The following is a 16846-nucleotide window of genomic DNA, read 5'->3' as shown; positions in this document are numbered from 1 at the left end:
CGCCCCCACAGGCCGTCTCCGCCCCGCCCCTCCCCACCGCGATGCCCTCTGCCTCAGATCCGAGCTCGCCGACCCGCCGCCCGGCGTCCCTGCACGGTCCGGAGGAGGCTTGGTGGCTCCGTGTCTACCAGACGTAGGTGGATGCAGTTAGCGCCGGAGGCCGGCCCAGCCCTCCCCCGGCGGCCTTCTCGCCTCCTAGGGTTGCCGGGGTCGCCCGCCGTGCTGCCGCCTTCTCCCCCAGGTTTGCTTGTTTCTGACGGGTCGGCCGTCCTGTCGTCTGGAGGCGCGGCGGCTGCGGCTGAGGCGGGCTCAGTCCCAGGCCGGGCGGGGAGGCGGCGGCGGCCCCTGCTCGGCGCGCCTGGAGTCGCAGAGCGTGGGTTTCCCGCGATCGATCGCCACAGACCCTGCGGCCCGGACGCAGGCCGCAGAGGGACTTGCGAGGTGCTGGCGGCGGCGGGCGTTGGAGGGAGGGTCGGGCCAGGAGGCCCCCGCCTGCAGCGCCCCACTTTCACTTGACCCCGTGTGCTGCTCTGGTTTGCACAGACCTGCCTCATGGTGGGGAAGGGTATGTCCCAGAGCGGAATTGGACATCTCAAATCTTGGGTTTTGGGTCTGGACTGGACACTTACCAGCTTGTAAGACTTTGGTTAAATTACCTAATCCCTTTGAGCCTCAGTTTTTTCATCTATAAAATGGGGATAATAATGGGATTATAATACGGGTTAAATTAAAATGTTTTGTAAAGTATTTCAGTTTTGTTTTGTAGATGGGAAAACGCTTCACACACACACAAAAAAATACTGGCTTGGGTATGTTTCTGCTTGTACACTCAAGGCCGAAGAGTACCACTTTGCATTTCTTACCCCCTGGCCATGAGAGGCACTCATTGTTTAATGTTGATTTTTGGCCTAATAGTTCAGAGAAGTTAGTGCTAATGAAACCGTTTCGAAAATAGGTACCTGAAAGCATAGACAAGGGTGGATTGGGATACCTTTAGGCCAAAATGGAGAATAAAAAGAGATGGATCAGGTTTGATTAGAGAGATTTGTTGTTGATTTTCGGATGGCTTTAAATCGAAGGGCCTGGGGAGACAGCCATGGAACTGTGTTTTTAGACAGTTGGTAATACTTGTCTGTAACTCAGGAAAGATGTCTGAGGGTGGGTGCGATAAAGAAAGGGAAGATTGATCGGTTTGAGGGACATCACACAGACCAGTCACTAGTTCTCAGTCATGGCAGAACGAGACCAATCTCCAAGTCTCAGCTGTAGGGGTTAGCAGATCTTGAGAGGCAGGAGGAGGTGTAGTTTGGACAAATATCCAACATTACTAGTAGCATTTCTATTTGGGAAAAACCTATTTTCAAAATGCAAACTACAGAGAGAGCAAGATTTTAATGTTTATAAAAAAACGTTGAAAGGTTGAGAAACACTGATATAGTGTGTAGTTACAGTCCTGGGAGGAAATGGAATTGCCTCGGGGGAGCTTGTGAAGTAAGAGAAGTAGTGATGAGCAGAGGGTGAGGAAACAGTGAGAGAGACGGAGAAAAGGCCACAGAGTTAGGAAGAGAACTGGGAACAAAACCGCTGTCAAAAGTCACAGAAGCCCAGCCGGTGTGGTTCAGTGGTTGGGTGTCAACCTGTGGTTCCCTTCTGGGTCAGGGCACATGCCTAGATTGCAGGCTTGATCCCCTGTGGAGGGTATGCGGGAGGCAGCCAATCAATGATTCTCTCTCATCGTTGATGTTTCTATTTCTCCCTCTCCCTTCCTCTCTGAGGTCAATAAAATAGATAGATAGATAGATAGATAGATAGATAGATAGATAGATAGATAGATAGATATAGATATTACATATATATTTAAAAGTCACAGAATTGAAAACATTGGCATTATGTAGGCTTCACTAACCATATGGATTTGGGTAATTTTGAGTCTCAATTTTAATTTATGAAAAGGGATGATAAATACTTCTCAGATGCGATGATTAAATGAAACATTCTTATTAATGCAGTGCCTGGCACAGAGTGAGAGCACAGTAAGTGCTGTAATTGTGGTAAACTCCGCACCAGCCCCTCTATCCTCAAGAATTCAAAAACTCTTAGACTTGATTCATTCTGGTTGTTTAGGATGTCATTGGTTTCCTTAGTGAGAAATTCATTATATTGATAAGGTAAGTACTGGACTAGGTAATGGTAGGCTTGAGGTGGAAACATATTGAGTGTACGTACTTTTGCAAAAAATCTGCCAGTGTAGGGAATTACAATGATAGGAAGGGAAGATTGGGTCTTTGGAAGGTTTGGGGGATATGGGGAGGATTTAAACATGTTTCTATTGAAGAAAATAAAAAAATGAAGCCCATGTTTTGTTCTACTGAAAGATGAATTACCTTCCTTATTTACTATAATGAGGAAGGACAGTAATCTCGTTATTCCTGTGCTTTTAGGCACACCCTTGCCTGCACTGCATGTGATAACGCCAAGCTATGAAACGCAGAGTCTGTTTTACTAGATAGTGTTAGTAACTTTCTAATCTGTAACCCAAGATTAATTTTTAAAAAAATTGTTATTGGAACTCAAATCTTTTAATAGCCATAGGATGAAGGACTTGGTCCTCTATCTGTGTCCTGTTAAGTATAGAAACCTGCTCATATGTTGGTAAGAGAATAAGGCAGCGGTTCTCAACCTGTGGGTCGCGACCCCTTTGGGGTTCTAACGACCCTTTCACAGGGGTCGCCTAAGACCATTGGAAAACACACATATAATTACATATTGTTTTGTGATTAATCACTATGCTTTAATTATGTTCAATTTGTAACAGTGAAATTGGGGGTCACCACAACATGAGGAACTGTATTAAAGCGTCAAGCAGCATTAGGAAGGTTGAGAACCACTGGAATAAGGTTTATGTTAAAGTATGTGTTGAAATGTGCTTCAGGTAAAAAGTATACATTCAAGAAGAATATTTGTTGTGAGAAGTTTGGTTAAAGAGTTCTATTTAGCAAAGTAGGAGAACACTGAGTAGAATGAACTAATTAGCCCTAGCTGGTTTGGTTCAGTGGATAGAGCGTAGGCCTGCGGACTCAAGGGTCCCAGGTTCAATTCCGGTCAAGGGCATGTACCTTGGTTGCGGGCACATCCCCAGTAGGGAATGTGCAGGAGGCAGCTGATCGATGTTTCTGACTCTCTATCCCTCTCCTTTCCTCTCTGTAAAAAATCAATAAAATATATTTAAAAAAAAAGAATGAACTAATTAAATGAACATTTAGCTGTGAATCAGAAATAATTCATTCAGCATGGGCTCTACTTCTAAATAGTTTAAGGACCTTGGGCAAGTATTACCCTTTCTATGCTATAATTTCTTCATGTATAAATGCAGACAATATCTGCTCACTGTACCTAGCAATTTTTTGTGATTGTCAAATGAGAACTAATTGACTTTTTCAGATTACATCATACAAACACAAATATAACTTTCTTATTCTAGAATCTAGACAAACGGATATATTTGTTCTTCTGTAATATCATCACTTTCCTATTTTCTTTTGCTTAAGTCTCTCCACCTGGCTGGCAATTGTTCCTCTTTCCTATTTGTAGCAAGCCTAGCTTAGATGCAGCCTTTATTTCCTGCTCCTTTGGAGCCTGTAATAATTCCTGTTTGGATTAATTTGCCAACTATTGATATACTATCTTCTGTTGCTACTTTTAATATTTAATTTTCACATTTTAGAGTCTCGTTACTCTGGTGAATTGGAAGGCCCAAGGATTTTCAGTGGTTAAGTTCTTAGTTTTGCAGGCCAACCATATGAAAGGATAGAGTTGGTTAGTGGCTGTGGCACTGAGGTCCATTGTCTCAGGGGAGCATGGCTGGGAAAGCAGGAAAAATTCAGCATGTCAAGTCATTGAACACAACCTAGGGGAAGGGTAAAAATGGAGAATAAGCAACACAGGAAGATTCAAAAATTGAGAGTGGAGCCCTCTGAGGCAGCATAGTGCAAAAGCTGCTGTGGCACCCACAGTAGCTATTAAAGATAATGAACTGGGCCCGGCCAGCGGTGGCTCAGTGGTTGCTCATCGGCCTATGAACCAGGAGGTCAAGGTTCAATTCCCAGTCGGGACAAATGCCCAGGTTGCAAGCTCTATCCCCAGTATGGGGTGTGACTGGTTCAAAGGTTATATATATATCATATTCTGACCTAGATCGTAAATTCTTTTAGGGTAGGTAGTACAGAATACGTATTTGGCCATGACTGTAAAACAGTTTACTTACCTATCCTACTTCCTTCTTTCCTTCTGTATTGATTGAGTACCTACAGTATGCTACGCCAGTGAGAACTCATCATGTAAATTTAAAAAGTTTTCAATATTCTTAATAATTTACATACAATAAAGTGCACCCATTTTAAACATACAAATTGATGAGTTCTAACAAATACGTATATCCATGTAATTACCACCCCATAGAACATTTATGCCCTCTCAGAAGGTTATCAGCCCTTGTTCCAAGCTCCCTTTTCCCACCAGAGATAACCACTCTTCTGATTTCTATTATCATAAGTAGTTTTGCCTGGATTTCAACTTCGTATAAATGTAAACATATAATTTACCTGTTATAGATCTGAGTTATTTTGCATAACAAATTACTTTATGACCCATCCATCTTACTACATGTATCAGTAGTTTGTTCCATTTTATTGCTGAGTTGTATTTCCATTGTGTGAATATACCACAAGTTATCCATTCAGCTGGTGGTAGATATTTGGGTTGTTTCTAGTGTTGGGCTGTTAGGAATAATGTTGCTATAAACATTGGTCTTTTGCTCTTTTGTGGAAATATGTTTTTATTTTTCTTGGAATTCCTGGATCATGTGGGTACTGAATGTTTAACATTATGAGAAACTAGTGACGTTTTTAACCTTTCTCTCCAGCAATATATGAGAGTCTCACATCCTAGGCACTCACTGGGTGTGAACTGGCGTCTCATGTAGGGTTTTTTTGTTTGTTTTATTTTAGAACACCACATCTTTGTTTTTTATAATATATTGCTAAATTTTTCTCTAATGGTGTTATACCATGAAGTGATCGTGTTAGTTTTATTATAAATCATACATATTAAGTATAAATGTTGCCTTTTTAAAAGCTTAATGCCATAGGATTTTGGGAAAAGTTATTGGGGAAAGATGAAACATCTTGCTCAGCTCCCAGCAGATAGATTAAATAAAGGTTAAATTCTTATTTTTACTGTTGGATTAGTCATCATTACATTGCTGTAAAATGTCTATTCTGCTGTCCATTACAATTCATGTGACTTCTTCCACGATCCACTTAAGGGTAGCTTCTTTCAGTCTTTGAAATTTCTTTCTTTACTACAGTTCTATTTTGCCCCACTTCACAGAGTCTTTGCATATATTTTGATCCTGATTTTTGATCAATCAGCGTTATTTTATACTGAGATAATTTGGGAAATTTATATAATTAATTAATAGACTTATACATTTGTGACATTCTTATTAAAGATTTGGTCCTAAGCAAAATTGTGAAGTAGAATCAAAATTTGTTTTCTTGGTCCTATTGAATTTTATGAACATAGCGTGTGCTTTAAAAACAAGTTTTTAGTAGCTAATACCAAGATATTTACTTTTTCTATTAGATGTAAGAACAGTCAGTGTTGATAGAATGATCAAAGTGAGAACTTAATCTAGATTCTTAAATTTGACACTACTAGTGAGGTAGGTCAGCATTTGTATCAAGTAAATCTAATTAGTTTATTTCTCAGGTAAATCCCACTTGGTCATGGTGTAAATTGTTTTGATATATGGCTGGGTTTGGTTTACTAATATTTTGTTGAGAATTTCAGCATTTATGTACATACAGGATATTAGTTTGTAGTTTTCTTGTGATGTCTTTTTCTGGCTTTGGTATCAGTAATATTGGCTTCATAGAATGAGTTAGGAAGTGTTCCCTCTTCTATCTATTAGAAGACTTTGAAAAGAATTGGTGTTCATTATTTTTTAAATGTTTAATAGAATTTACCAGTGAAGCCAACTAGTCCTGGATTTTCTTTGTTGGGAGACTTTTTTATTACTAATTAAATCTGTTATAAGTCTATTTTGATTTTCTGTCTCTTCTCAAGTAAGTTTTGGTGGTTTATGTGATTCTTGGCATTTGTCAGTTTCATCTAGATCATATGATGTGTTAATTAACTAGATAGGAGGAATCTTTTCACAGTGTATATGTATATCAAATAACCATGATGTATGCTTTAAATATTTTATATGTCAGTTTTACCTCAAAGCCGAAATAAAAAAAAATTCATAGTATATTAAGATTGGAAATAAAATTTTTTAATGTGATTAAAAAGTCTCTGTTTAAAAACAAAAAGTCTACAGCAAACAACATCCTAATAGGAAATCTTAGAATTTTTTTTAATTGAGGTATGGAGAAAGTATACTTATTTTCACTACTCTTTTTCTAAAATATGTTTTTATTTATTTCAGAGAGGAAGGGAGAGGGGGAGAGAGAGAGAGAGAGAGAGAGAGAGAGAGAGAGAGAGAAACATCTATGATGAGAGAAACATCATTGATTGATCAGTTGCTTCCTGTACACCCCCTATGCAACCTGGGGAATCCAACCTTGATCTCCTGGTTCAGAGGTCAACAATCAATCACTTGGCCCTATCGGCTGGGCTATTTTCACCACTCTTTATCTAATATTATGTTGGAAATCCTAGCCTCTGCAATGAGAGGATTAAATTAGTCTCATGATGTTTGAGAATGGCAGAAATCAAATATTTGCAGACAATATAAAAAAAAAAACCCTCAAGAGACTATTACTCAATAATTAGAAATAATACAAGATTATTTTAGCAAGTTTGGCTGCTAGAACTAAATGGAAGTTAGATCTAAAGGATTGCTTAGATTCAGATCAAATTTCCCCTCTCCCAAATATGCCATAGATGATGCTGGATACTTAATTTCACATCACAAAATCAATTATTTTGACTCCTAAAATCTAAGATTGATCAGTGTGATCAGGTTATAGAGTTGTTTGTCTTTAAAGTGAAATATATTTACTGGGATAATAGGACGTTTTTTGCAAATACTTCCATAAGTCTAAGGCTAGCATTTCTGGAGTGTTCTTCATATTTCTCAAAGCACTTACCAGAAAGCAGTCAATAAATGTTAATTTGTGTTTTAAAGTTTTTTACATGCTCCTTTCCTTTAGGCTTGTTATCCTTTTCCTGTGTGAAAAGATAAAATGTTTTGTTTGGTTTTCACTACAGATTTTCAGCTACTGATGTTACAAACAAAATATTGGAGCATAGAGTTGAGGAAAAGACTTAAACCAGGTAGGTACCACAGCAATCTTGAGAAAGAAGAACAAAGTTGGAAGAATCATGCTATCTGATATCAAACTATACTACAAGGCCATAGTAATCAAAACAACATGGTACTAGGCATAAAAACAGACATATAGGTCAATGGAACAAAACAGAGAGCCCAGAAATAAACTATGCCTTTATTGTCAGTTAATATCAGCAAAGGAGGCAAGAACATACAATGTGGTAAAGACAGTCTATTCAATAAATGGTGTTGGAAAAATTGGACAGATATGTGCAAAAAAATGAATTTAGATCACCTTCTTACACCATACACAAGAATAAACTCAAAATGGATTAAAGAATTAAATGTAAGACTTGAAATATAAAAAATCCAGAAAAAAATATAGGGAGTAAGACATTTCTCACAGCAATATTTTTTCTGATATGCCTCCTGGAGCAAGGGAAATAAAAGGAAAAATAAGCAAATAGGACTACATCACACTTAAAAGTTTTTGTACAGCAAAGAAAAACAACAAAATGAAAAGCAGCCCACTGAATGGGAGAACATATTCACCATTGAAAAATTGGTAGTAACCTTAATATCTAACAATATGAGACTGATTAAATTAATGAAATTAAAAACTTCAAGCATTAAAAATGATAATGTAGATCTATATTTATTGACACTTTATATTTTTTAAAGTGTCAAAGTGGTCTACTAAACAACATGAATAGTAGTAACTTACCTTGTTTATTTTATTTTTCAATTACAATTTACATACAATAGTAGTAACCTATTTTTGTTTTAAAAAAGTATGTACACAGATAAACAAATATTTAATCATGTTTAATTAATTAAATGTAATCTGCACCTGCAGATAATATCTACATATACATAGGGTGGGGCAAAAGTGGGTTTACAGTTGTTTGTTTGGAAAATAATAAAACAATAATAATACAAGAATAAACTCTGCTTCATGTAAAAACAACAGTAAATCTACTTTCGCCCCACCCTGCATATAATATATTCACACAACATTTGTATATTTACATATATGTTTGTGTGTACATGACATTTGGAGAGATGACACCTATATTTTGCCAGTTGTTATTTTTGAGTAGCAAGTTTATAAGTGATTTTTATGCTTTTTTTAATGCTTTTTTTTGTTAACTTTGTTTTTAGAAAGTATATTTTGCTTTTCTCATCAAATTTTTCTAAAATGCTTCTTATGGAGGTTATGTGTTTTTATTTTATACCTTTGTAACAACTTTTGGTATGCAGTAAAAATCGGGTTATATTTGCTGATAACTCTGCCATATTAGAGTATCTGAGTAGTTAAGAGGCTACATTCACAGATTCTGAGTCTTGATTGGGTGCTTTCATTCTGTTACATAGAGCCTGTTTTCTTAATGCTTTATTAATTGTCTTGCAAGTGCGATGCTGCTCACTGGGCTTAGCTGAAGTACTTACCCTTTTTGAAAAATCAGAGACCATGTTCTATTAATGACAGTTGTGTAATGCCTTTGTGTATAGAACTTACACATTTACTTTTGATAGTTGTCACAATGTGCTTTGACATTAATGCTGATTATTGTTTTTATAGTTTTTTCAATTTATAGCAGTGAATTTTGAGGGCATTTTCCATTAAACTTTTATCTTACATCTCACTTTTCTTTAACAGATTTTTCTTCAATTAGTTAAAAATATGGATCCTGAAGGAGAGAGACCACAGATTTGCAATGTGACACCTTTTCAACAGATTGTTGCCTCTTGTACTGGGGCCATACTGACATCACTAATGGGTAAAATAATGTTACTGATGTAAATTATGTAACTGGATGAATCAATTCATTTGAGTTTTACTATCTGTGAAGTAATGCTAATATTATTATTCATCCTTCATAAATAACAGTATCCCTCCATCAGCATAACATGAAAAGAACCCAGGACAGAATATCAAGAGACTTGAATTTTAGTCCTTGCTTTGTCATGTTCAGGGTGAATGTACTTTGGGATTGTCTACTTCTCTTGTGCTTTATTTTTCATCTGTAAATTAGGAGCTTATCTTAGGAGTTTTCTATGGTCCCTATTAGTATTAAAATTTTCTGACTTTTATCCTTTTTTAAAATAGAAAGCAAGAAGATGAAATAAAACATCAGCATAATGAATAATACAGAATTTGGACAATTTACAATAGCAATAAACACAAATTGGTGAATTTCTTAAATTTCTCTAGACCACATTTTTCTGTGGGGTTTTATTGTTTGTTTTTTAATTTATAGTTAGTTTCTTATAGACACAGCCAAATGACATAGTTAGGTGACAGTTTAACATAATGATTGTAACTTGGCTGGTTTATTTAAATAACATAGCAGATAACTAGAACAAACATAAACTAATTGCTTTAGGATGGTAATATGTTACTTCAGGTCAGAATGTTAGAGTTGTAAAGGCCTTAGAGATCATTGTCAGATGAGGGAAAGTTTTCTTTGGTACCATTATTTGGCATTTTTTCTGCTTGGGCCAAATAGAGCATGCAAGTTAAAACCATTCTTCTTTACTGTGCTGTTCCGAAATGGAATAACACAGCCTGTAGGTAAAGATGCTGTATGACTAGTTTACTCAAATTTACATTAACTATAGTTTTCATTTGACACAAGTAAATTTAATAGATTAGGAAGACTAGTATTGTTTGATTATTGATTACTTATAATACAGTTATTCTCCATATTTAAATAGACTTTTGGACTAGTCTTTTAGTTTTAATGTTAATGGAATTATAGTTGTAGAAAAATTTTAAGTGACATTTTAATATTTGTAGCAGAAGTAATTACATCGTCTTCTCATTGATCCTCTTCAAACAAAATTCAAGGGTAAAAATTAGAATGTTACATTCAAAATCACTTTAAGATAAATAATCTTACCCATTATATAGTCATGAGGAAAAGTATGGTTCAATACACAAGTTGGGGCAAAACTAGGCTTATAGTTGTTTATATAGAAAAAATACAATAATTAATAAAAAATAATATATATTCACAACTGTAAACCTACTTTTGCCCCACCCTGTATTTTGTGTTCTTTGGACAAACATTTCTAAATTTACATGTCTCTTGTTAATTGAAACTTACATATCTTCATAGTGACACCCCTGGATGTTGTTAAAATTCGACTGCAAGCCCAAAGCAACCAATTTTACAAAGGTATGTACTAGTTATGTACTGGAAGTTTATGTTAGATTTTTAAGTGTTACTGCATTCATTTTTGTTTGAATGTTAATCTTTTCTTGTCAATTAAAAAATTGTACCATAATGCAGAAGCAGGTTTTCATCACCTAATTGTACATGATGAGATCTAGGCAGAAAACAAATGTATATATAACACTTTTATAAACCTATACTAATTAGGTAAGAGGATGATTTTTATTTGAGATATATTTGACAAATAACACTGTATTAGTTTTAGGTATGCAACCTAATGATTTAATATATATGTATACATGGCAAAATGATCACCACAGTAAGTTTAGTTAACATCCATTACTTCACAAATTTGCTTTTCTTGTCAGGAGAACTTTAAAGATCTACTCTCTTAGCAGCATTCAGATATACATTAGATTTCATAATATATTTTTGTCTGCATTTCCCTTTCATATCACAGAGTTTTCTTGTCAAATATAGAAGACGTACACTCATATTCTCATATTAAAACAGGTTTTCCTCCTTTATCTTTTCTCTCCATCCCTCCACATAACCAAAAAAAATATTTATTTCTGTTTGCATTTGCTTACTGCAGTTCTGAAAACATAAAATTTGCTCACTTTTAACCACTGTGAATTTAGATCTCAAAGCTGTGTCATTAAGCAAATCAAATTATGTATATTTCATCCCAAAAGGTAAGGACAAGATTATATATTTTCTTACAATTTTCTAGTCCCCTCATTGTAATTTCAATTTTTTCATCAATAAAAATAATACAGTTGTATGACATAATTATTGACTGTTGTAATCTTCTTTGTTAGGAAAATGTTTTGTATATAATAATGGACTTATGGATCATCTCTGTATCTGTGAAGAGGAAGGCAACAAGGCATGGTATAAGAAGCCAGGATATTTCCGGGGAACATTAGTAAGGAGATTATATTATGTATAACCACAGTATATTTTCTATTTTTATATTTAACCTTGTGAGTGAAAGATCTTTCAAATTACAAGACAGTAAAATTTTATCATATACTTAGTAAATTTATCCACAGATAAAAAGTGGATATTGAAGCAGGAAAGGGAAAGTACTTCTTTGCTTTTAACACTTTAACTTTCTTTTCATGCTTTTAAAAAAGCACACACACACACACACACACACAAAATGTTTTGTTAATCCTCACCGGAGGATATTTTCCCCATTGATTCTTTTCAGAGAGTGTGGAAGGAGGGGGAGAGACAGAGAGAGAGAGAGAAACATCAATGTGAGAGAGACACATCAGTTGGTTGCCTCCTGCAGAGAAGAGACTGGGAATCAAGCCTGCAGCCTGAGGTATGTGCCCTTGACTGGAATTGAACCCATGACCCTTCAGTCCATATGTCGTTGCTCTAACACTGAGCCTACCCAGCCAGGGCTGTTCATGCTTTTTTATGTAGAACAAAAGGGGGGTGTATATTTTTTAAAATTAAAAAATATTTTTATTATTTTGAGATCATTATAGATCATACGCAATTTTAAGAAAAACATATAGATGGATTCCAAGTATCCTTTTTCCAATGTCCTCTAATAGTAACATCTTACAAAACAAGTATAATACCACAACCAGGATATTGGCATTGATACAGTTAAGATACAGAACAATTCCATCCCCACCGGGATCCTTTGCCCTTTTATAGTCATACCCATTTGTGCTTTCACCTGCTCTGAACTCCTGGCAACCACTAGTCTGTTCTCCATTTATATAATTTTGTAATTTCAACAATATTATTTAAATAGGCTCATAACATATATAATATTTTGGGATTGGCACTTTTCACTTAGCATAATTATGTAGAGATTCATTCACATTGTTGCATGTTTCAATAGTTTGTTCCTTTTTATACTATTCCTTGATATAAATATTGAGTTGTTTCCAATTTTTAGCTAGTTTGAATAAAGCTGCTACATACATTCATTCACAGATTTTGTTGTGAAAGTAAATACAAAAAACTACTCATTGTTTTTCTCTGTGAACACTTCAACCTGAAGAACTTCTTTCAGCATTCTTTATTAAAGGTATTTTGTCAGAGTATTTTAGTTTTTGTTCATCTAAAATGTACTTATTGAGCATTTTTTCAAGCGTATTTTTGCTGCATATAGAATTATGGCTTAACTTTTTTCCTGTACCCATTCTCTCTTCTTTCATCTATGACTTGAAATAAGGTTGTTATACTACTTTATAGGTTTACAGTTGTTCATGTGGAAAATAATACAATAATGAATAAATAGCAATATAAGAATAAACTCTGTGTTTTGCATACTCACCACTGTAAGTATACTTTGCCTATCCTGTATTTCCCTTCAGGTTTAAATCCATTGACTTGCTCTTTGCTGTTTCTTTCTGCTATGAAGCCCACTTAGTAGATTTTTCACTTTAGATGTAGAGTTTTCATTTGGCTGTTTTTTTATAGTAACTTTTTTGAAATTCCAAATTTGTTCATTCATTATGCATACATCATGTTTAAATTCTTGAACATGTTTATAATAGCTGCCAATTGTTTCATCTGAATCGTGCTTGTTGGTTTCTACTCAGGACTTTTTTTTTAGTATGAGTACATTTTCTTGTTTCTTTTTGTTTACTGAATTTTGATTGGATAATGGATATTGCGAATGATTATTATAAAAACCCTGGATTCTTTTATATACTTCTGAAGAGTTAGTTTTGTTCTAGAAGGCAGTTAAACTTTGGCTGGATTCAAACTTAAACTCGTGCTTCCCTCTGGTGGACTGTAGGACCCTGTGGTCTTCCTCTGGGATTGCATAAAATTTAGTAGAGAGCCAAGTTTTGTGGCTGCTACTGCATGCACATTGGGGGCTTATGCCTTTGGTAGTGGATTTCTTTCCAGGATTTCCCCCTAGCTGTCTGATTATTCTTCCAGCCTGGACTCTGTATTTGCCATCTCAACCAGCTAACTGTGCTGTGGATTTTTTGCCACTTCCATAGGCAAAAAAAGCTGCAGATTTGCAAATCTCACTCATTGCACTTTGTCCTTTAACAGCAGATTTCCCTTTAGTTTCTGCCTGGTTTTGGTTCCTCTCCAGAGATTTGAAATATTGGATTTAAATGACATTTTCTCAGATTTCATAATTGGCAAGAAGAATTAATCTGACAAATTCTCTGCCATTATTCCACTTTCTTTTTATAATAATTTTTGAAAAACTTGGTTTCTTAGAGCTAATTAGAACAATCCAAAGCTGAGTAATACAGACTTTATTCTGTAAGCTGAAAGTATCATCCAGAATCCTTTACTTGTGTTTGAAAGTTAAGGACAATTCCTTAGGGGGAAAAAAAAAGATTGGCCATACATACATCTGAGAAACTTGTATTTTAGAGATAAACACTTGGGAGAATCAAATTACCAATTATTATTATAAACTTTTTGTATATCAGGTTCAGGAATATATTTTGACTACTTTTCTCTATTATGATTTTAGGATGCATTTTTGAAAATCATTCGAAATGAGGGCGTTAAATCTCTGTGGAGTGGCCTTCCCCCTACCTTGTAAGTTGAAATTTAATGTTTTCTTTTACTAAATGATAGTGTTGTTTTGCATTACAGCATGATTTAGAAAACTGTGCATTTTTAATACTAGAACTTTTTCATATTTTAAAACATTGTGTTGTGAGTCCCACAACCACCAACACATTTATGATTTGCTGGAAGGACTCACAGGACCTAATGAAGGTTATACTCCCGACTATGGTTTAGTAAAGGAAAAAGACACAAAAGAAGTTGACCAGGCAATAGGCTCCAAAGTCCTCCCTCACGACACTGCACAGGATGTGCTGCTGCTTTTTTTTCTTTTCTATTTTTGTTTTGTTTTGAGGGGGGGAGTGTGATTTGTGTGCTTATTCTTTCAGCATTGAACTACAGCAGTCTGTGTAAGGCGTTTCCTAGGGCTTTTACTGGTTGATCACACAGGCATATTCTGTGTTTTTGAACAACTCTGATTACCAAAACTTCAGACTCCTAAAAGGAAAGCAGATGTTTACCAAAAATCATATCATTTATATAAATCAGTCCAGACAAGTTGAAATAATGCTCCAGGTATACAGAAAAACCTTATAGTGGGGAATATTCCAAGGGCTACATTTCTTGAAGTTGGCCAAAGGTCAAGCATACAAATAATGCCTTCCTGAACGTATAGAAGATTTGAGCAACCAGGCTTGTTGTGTTGTCTGTGGTGCACAAGCATAACTTTTTTCATGTTCAGAAATTAAGAATTTGGTGTTTGACTGTTTTTTTTACTAAAATAAAGAGATACTGTGATAAGTATACTTTTCCTTTTCCAGATAATTTTAAATTTCTAACAAGCTATTATATGAATTAATGTGATAAACTAGTAAGGCCAAATTAAAAATCCCAACTAATAACTTGCCTTTATATACCTCATTTCTTTTTTTTTAAAATATATTTTATTGATTTTTTACAGAGAGGAAAGGAGAGAGATAGAGAGTTAGAAACATCGATGAGAGAGAAACATCGATAAGCTGCCTCCTGCACATCTCCTACTGGGGATGTGCCCGCAACCCAGGTACATGCCCTTGACCGGAATCGAACCTGGGACCTTTCAGTCCTCAGGCCGACAGTCTATCCACTGAGCCAAACCGGTTTTGGCCCTCATTTCTTTCTAATTTATATTTTGGTAGTCAAATTAGAGGCATATATTTTAACTGCCTAAGGTTATAAAGTTAGTGGTTAGATCCAATAGTTAATTGTATCTAAATTCTCATCATCAAACTTCATTTTAGAACATTAGGCATTCCAAAATATGGTCTGTGAATGTACTTTAGCTTGTCTATTAACATAGAAAGGTTTCTTGTTACATTAACATTTATGACATGACAGTGTCTGCAACTGTATTTAATTTAATTAATAATTCCCTTTTGATGTTTTCATTTAAAAGAATGTTGTCAGAAATTCCTCAGTAGTAGTATATATAAGCATGGCATCATTAGTGGTAATTTATTTCCAGTTTTGTAAGGCGGTATGAAATATGGTCCATATTTCAAAAATAGTTTACAATTGCTCCTGTACTTTTTACCTCAGTGATTTTTATGTTATGGTAAATGTAATCGGGAGGGACGATTTGGGAGACCAGGAGCAGATAGAGCAAGACTAGGAGACAGAGAGGTGTCCTCAGTTATCTTTCACTATTTATGATCTGACTGGTACTTAACTTATTTTCACAACTAGAATGTAAACTTCTGGAGGGCAGATACCTATTTTAAAAACCTAATAAGTTAATAATATTTAAAATAAAAGAAAAATTGATCTCATGGGCTGATTCATTATGATTTTTAGCTTGTACAAAATATAAGGTACTTATATTTAAAAATTTGATAATTTTATGTAAATTTTTTTGTTTGTGTGTTTCTAACAGAGTAATGGCAGTACCTGCTACAGTTATCTATTTTACCTGCTATGATCAATTAACTGCTCTCCTGAAATCTAAATTAGGAGAAAATGAAAGCCATATACCAATTGTTGCTGGAATTGTGGCCAGGTGTAAGTAATACCTTTATTATATTTTCATTTTGATTTCTGCTTAAAGAATCTTTTACAATTTTGACATTCACAGAGAATTTGTACGAAATCCAGAGTATTGGTAATATATATTTTGCATTTGTAGTTTTTACTGATTTGTTAATATTTATACTCTAGAAGGCATATGGTATGGTAATTGCTATCAGAATGAAATGGGATCAACCCATTCATGTTGAATCTCAATCAGAGATATTAGAATGAATTTAGGTTTTAGACTAGATTCTAGATTTTAGGTTTAGTCGCATGCCTCTGACCAGAATCAAACCTGAGACCCTTCAGTCCAAAGGCCAACGCTGTAACCAGTGAGCAAACTAGGGCTGAAAACAGACTTTTAAGAAAGACCTTTATCAAGGAAAATAAATCTGCGCCAGTATGTTGGCATTAGATATTTGATGTTAAGGTTTGCAGATTTTTCAAAATAGAAGTTTAAAATATAAAATGCATGAAGTATTAATTTTGCATGTGTATTTGCATAGTACATGGCTCTGGTTTTGTTTTTTAATATTTGCTTGTTTGTATTAGTTGGTGCAGTAACTGTAATAAGTCCCTTAGAATTGATAAGAACCAAGATGCAATCTAAGAGGTTTTCTTATAAGGAGCTGCATCAATTTGTCAGCAAGAAAGTGTCCAAAGATGGTTGGATTTCCCTTTGGACTGGCTGGACTCCTACTCTTCTTAGAGATGTACCATTCTCAGGTAGGATTTATCTTATTAATATCTGCTAAATTTTAATTAGCTTTGT

General features: G+C 35.1%; 1 protein-coding gene across 2 annotated transcripts in view; it reads left to right on the top strand.

Moving 5' to 3' along the window:
- Nucleotides 1–8: 8 nt before the first annotated feature.
- The window catches only part of SLC25A40 (solute carrier family 25 member 40), a 32147-nt gene continuing 15309 nt past the window's right edge, over nt 9–16846 (top strand). The window contains exons 1-8 of one of the 2 annotated variants that reach the window (XM_059712216.1): nt 9–133; nt 7276–7341; nt 8997–9117; nt 10459–10518; nt 11337–11443; nt 13991–14058; nt 15941–16065; nt 16627–16800. In XM_059712216.1, coding sequence (XP_059568199.1) covers nt 9021–9117; nt 10459–10518; nt 11337–11443; nt 13991–14058; nt 15941–16065; nt 16627–16800 — 631 coding nt within the window. In that variant the 5' untranslated portion in view covers nt 9–133; nt 7276–7341; nt 8997–9020. Of the gene's footprint in view, nt 242–7275; nt 7342–8996; nt 9118–10458; nt 10519–11336; nt 11444–13990; nt 14059–15940; nt 16066–16626; nt 16801–16846 lie in introns of both variants that reach the window. The other variant, XM_059712215.1, reaches the window with a different exon arrangement.

This window comes from Myotis daubentonii, chromosome 10, assembly GCF_963259705.1.
Source record: "Myotis daubentonii chromosome 10, mMyoDau2.1, whole genome shotgun sequence".
Lineage (NCBI taxonomy): Eukaryota > Metazoa > Chordata > Mammalia > Chiroptera > Vespertilionidae > Myotis > Myotis daubentonii.
The sequence above is the reverse complement of the archived record's forward strand: the minus strand, read 5'-3'. Positions and strand labels throughout refer to the sequence as shown.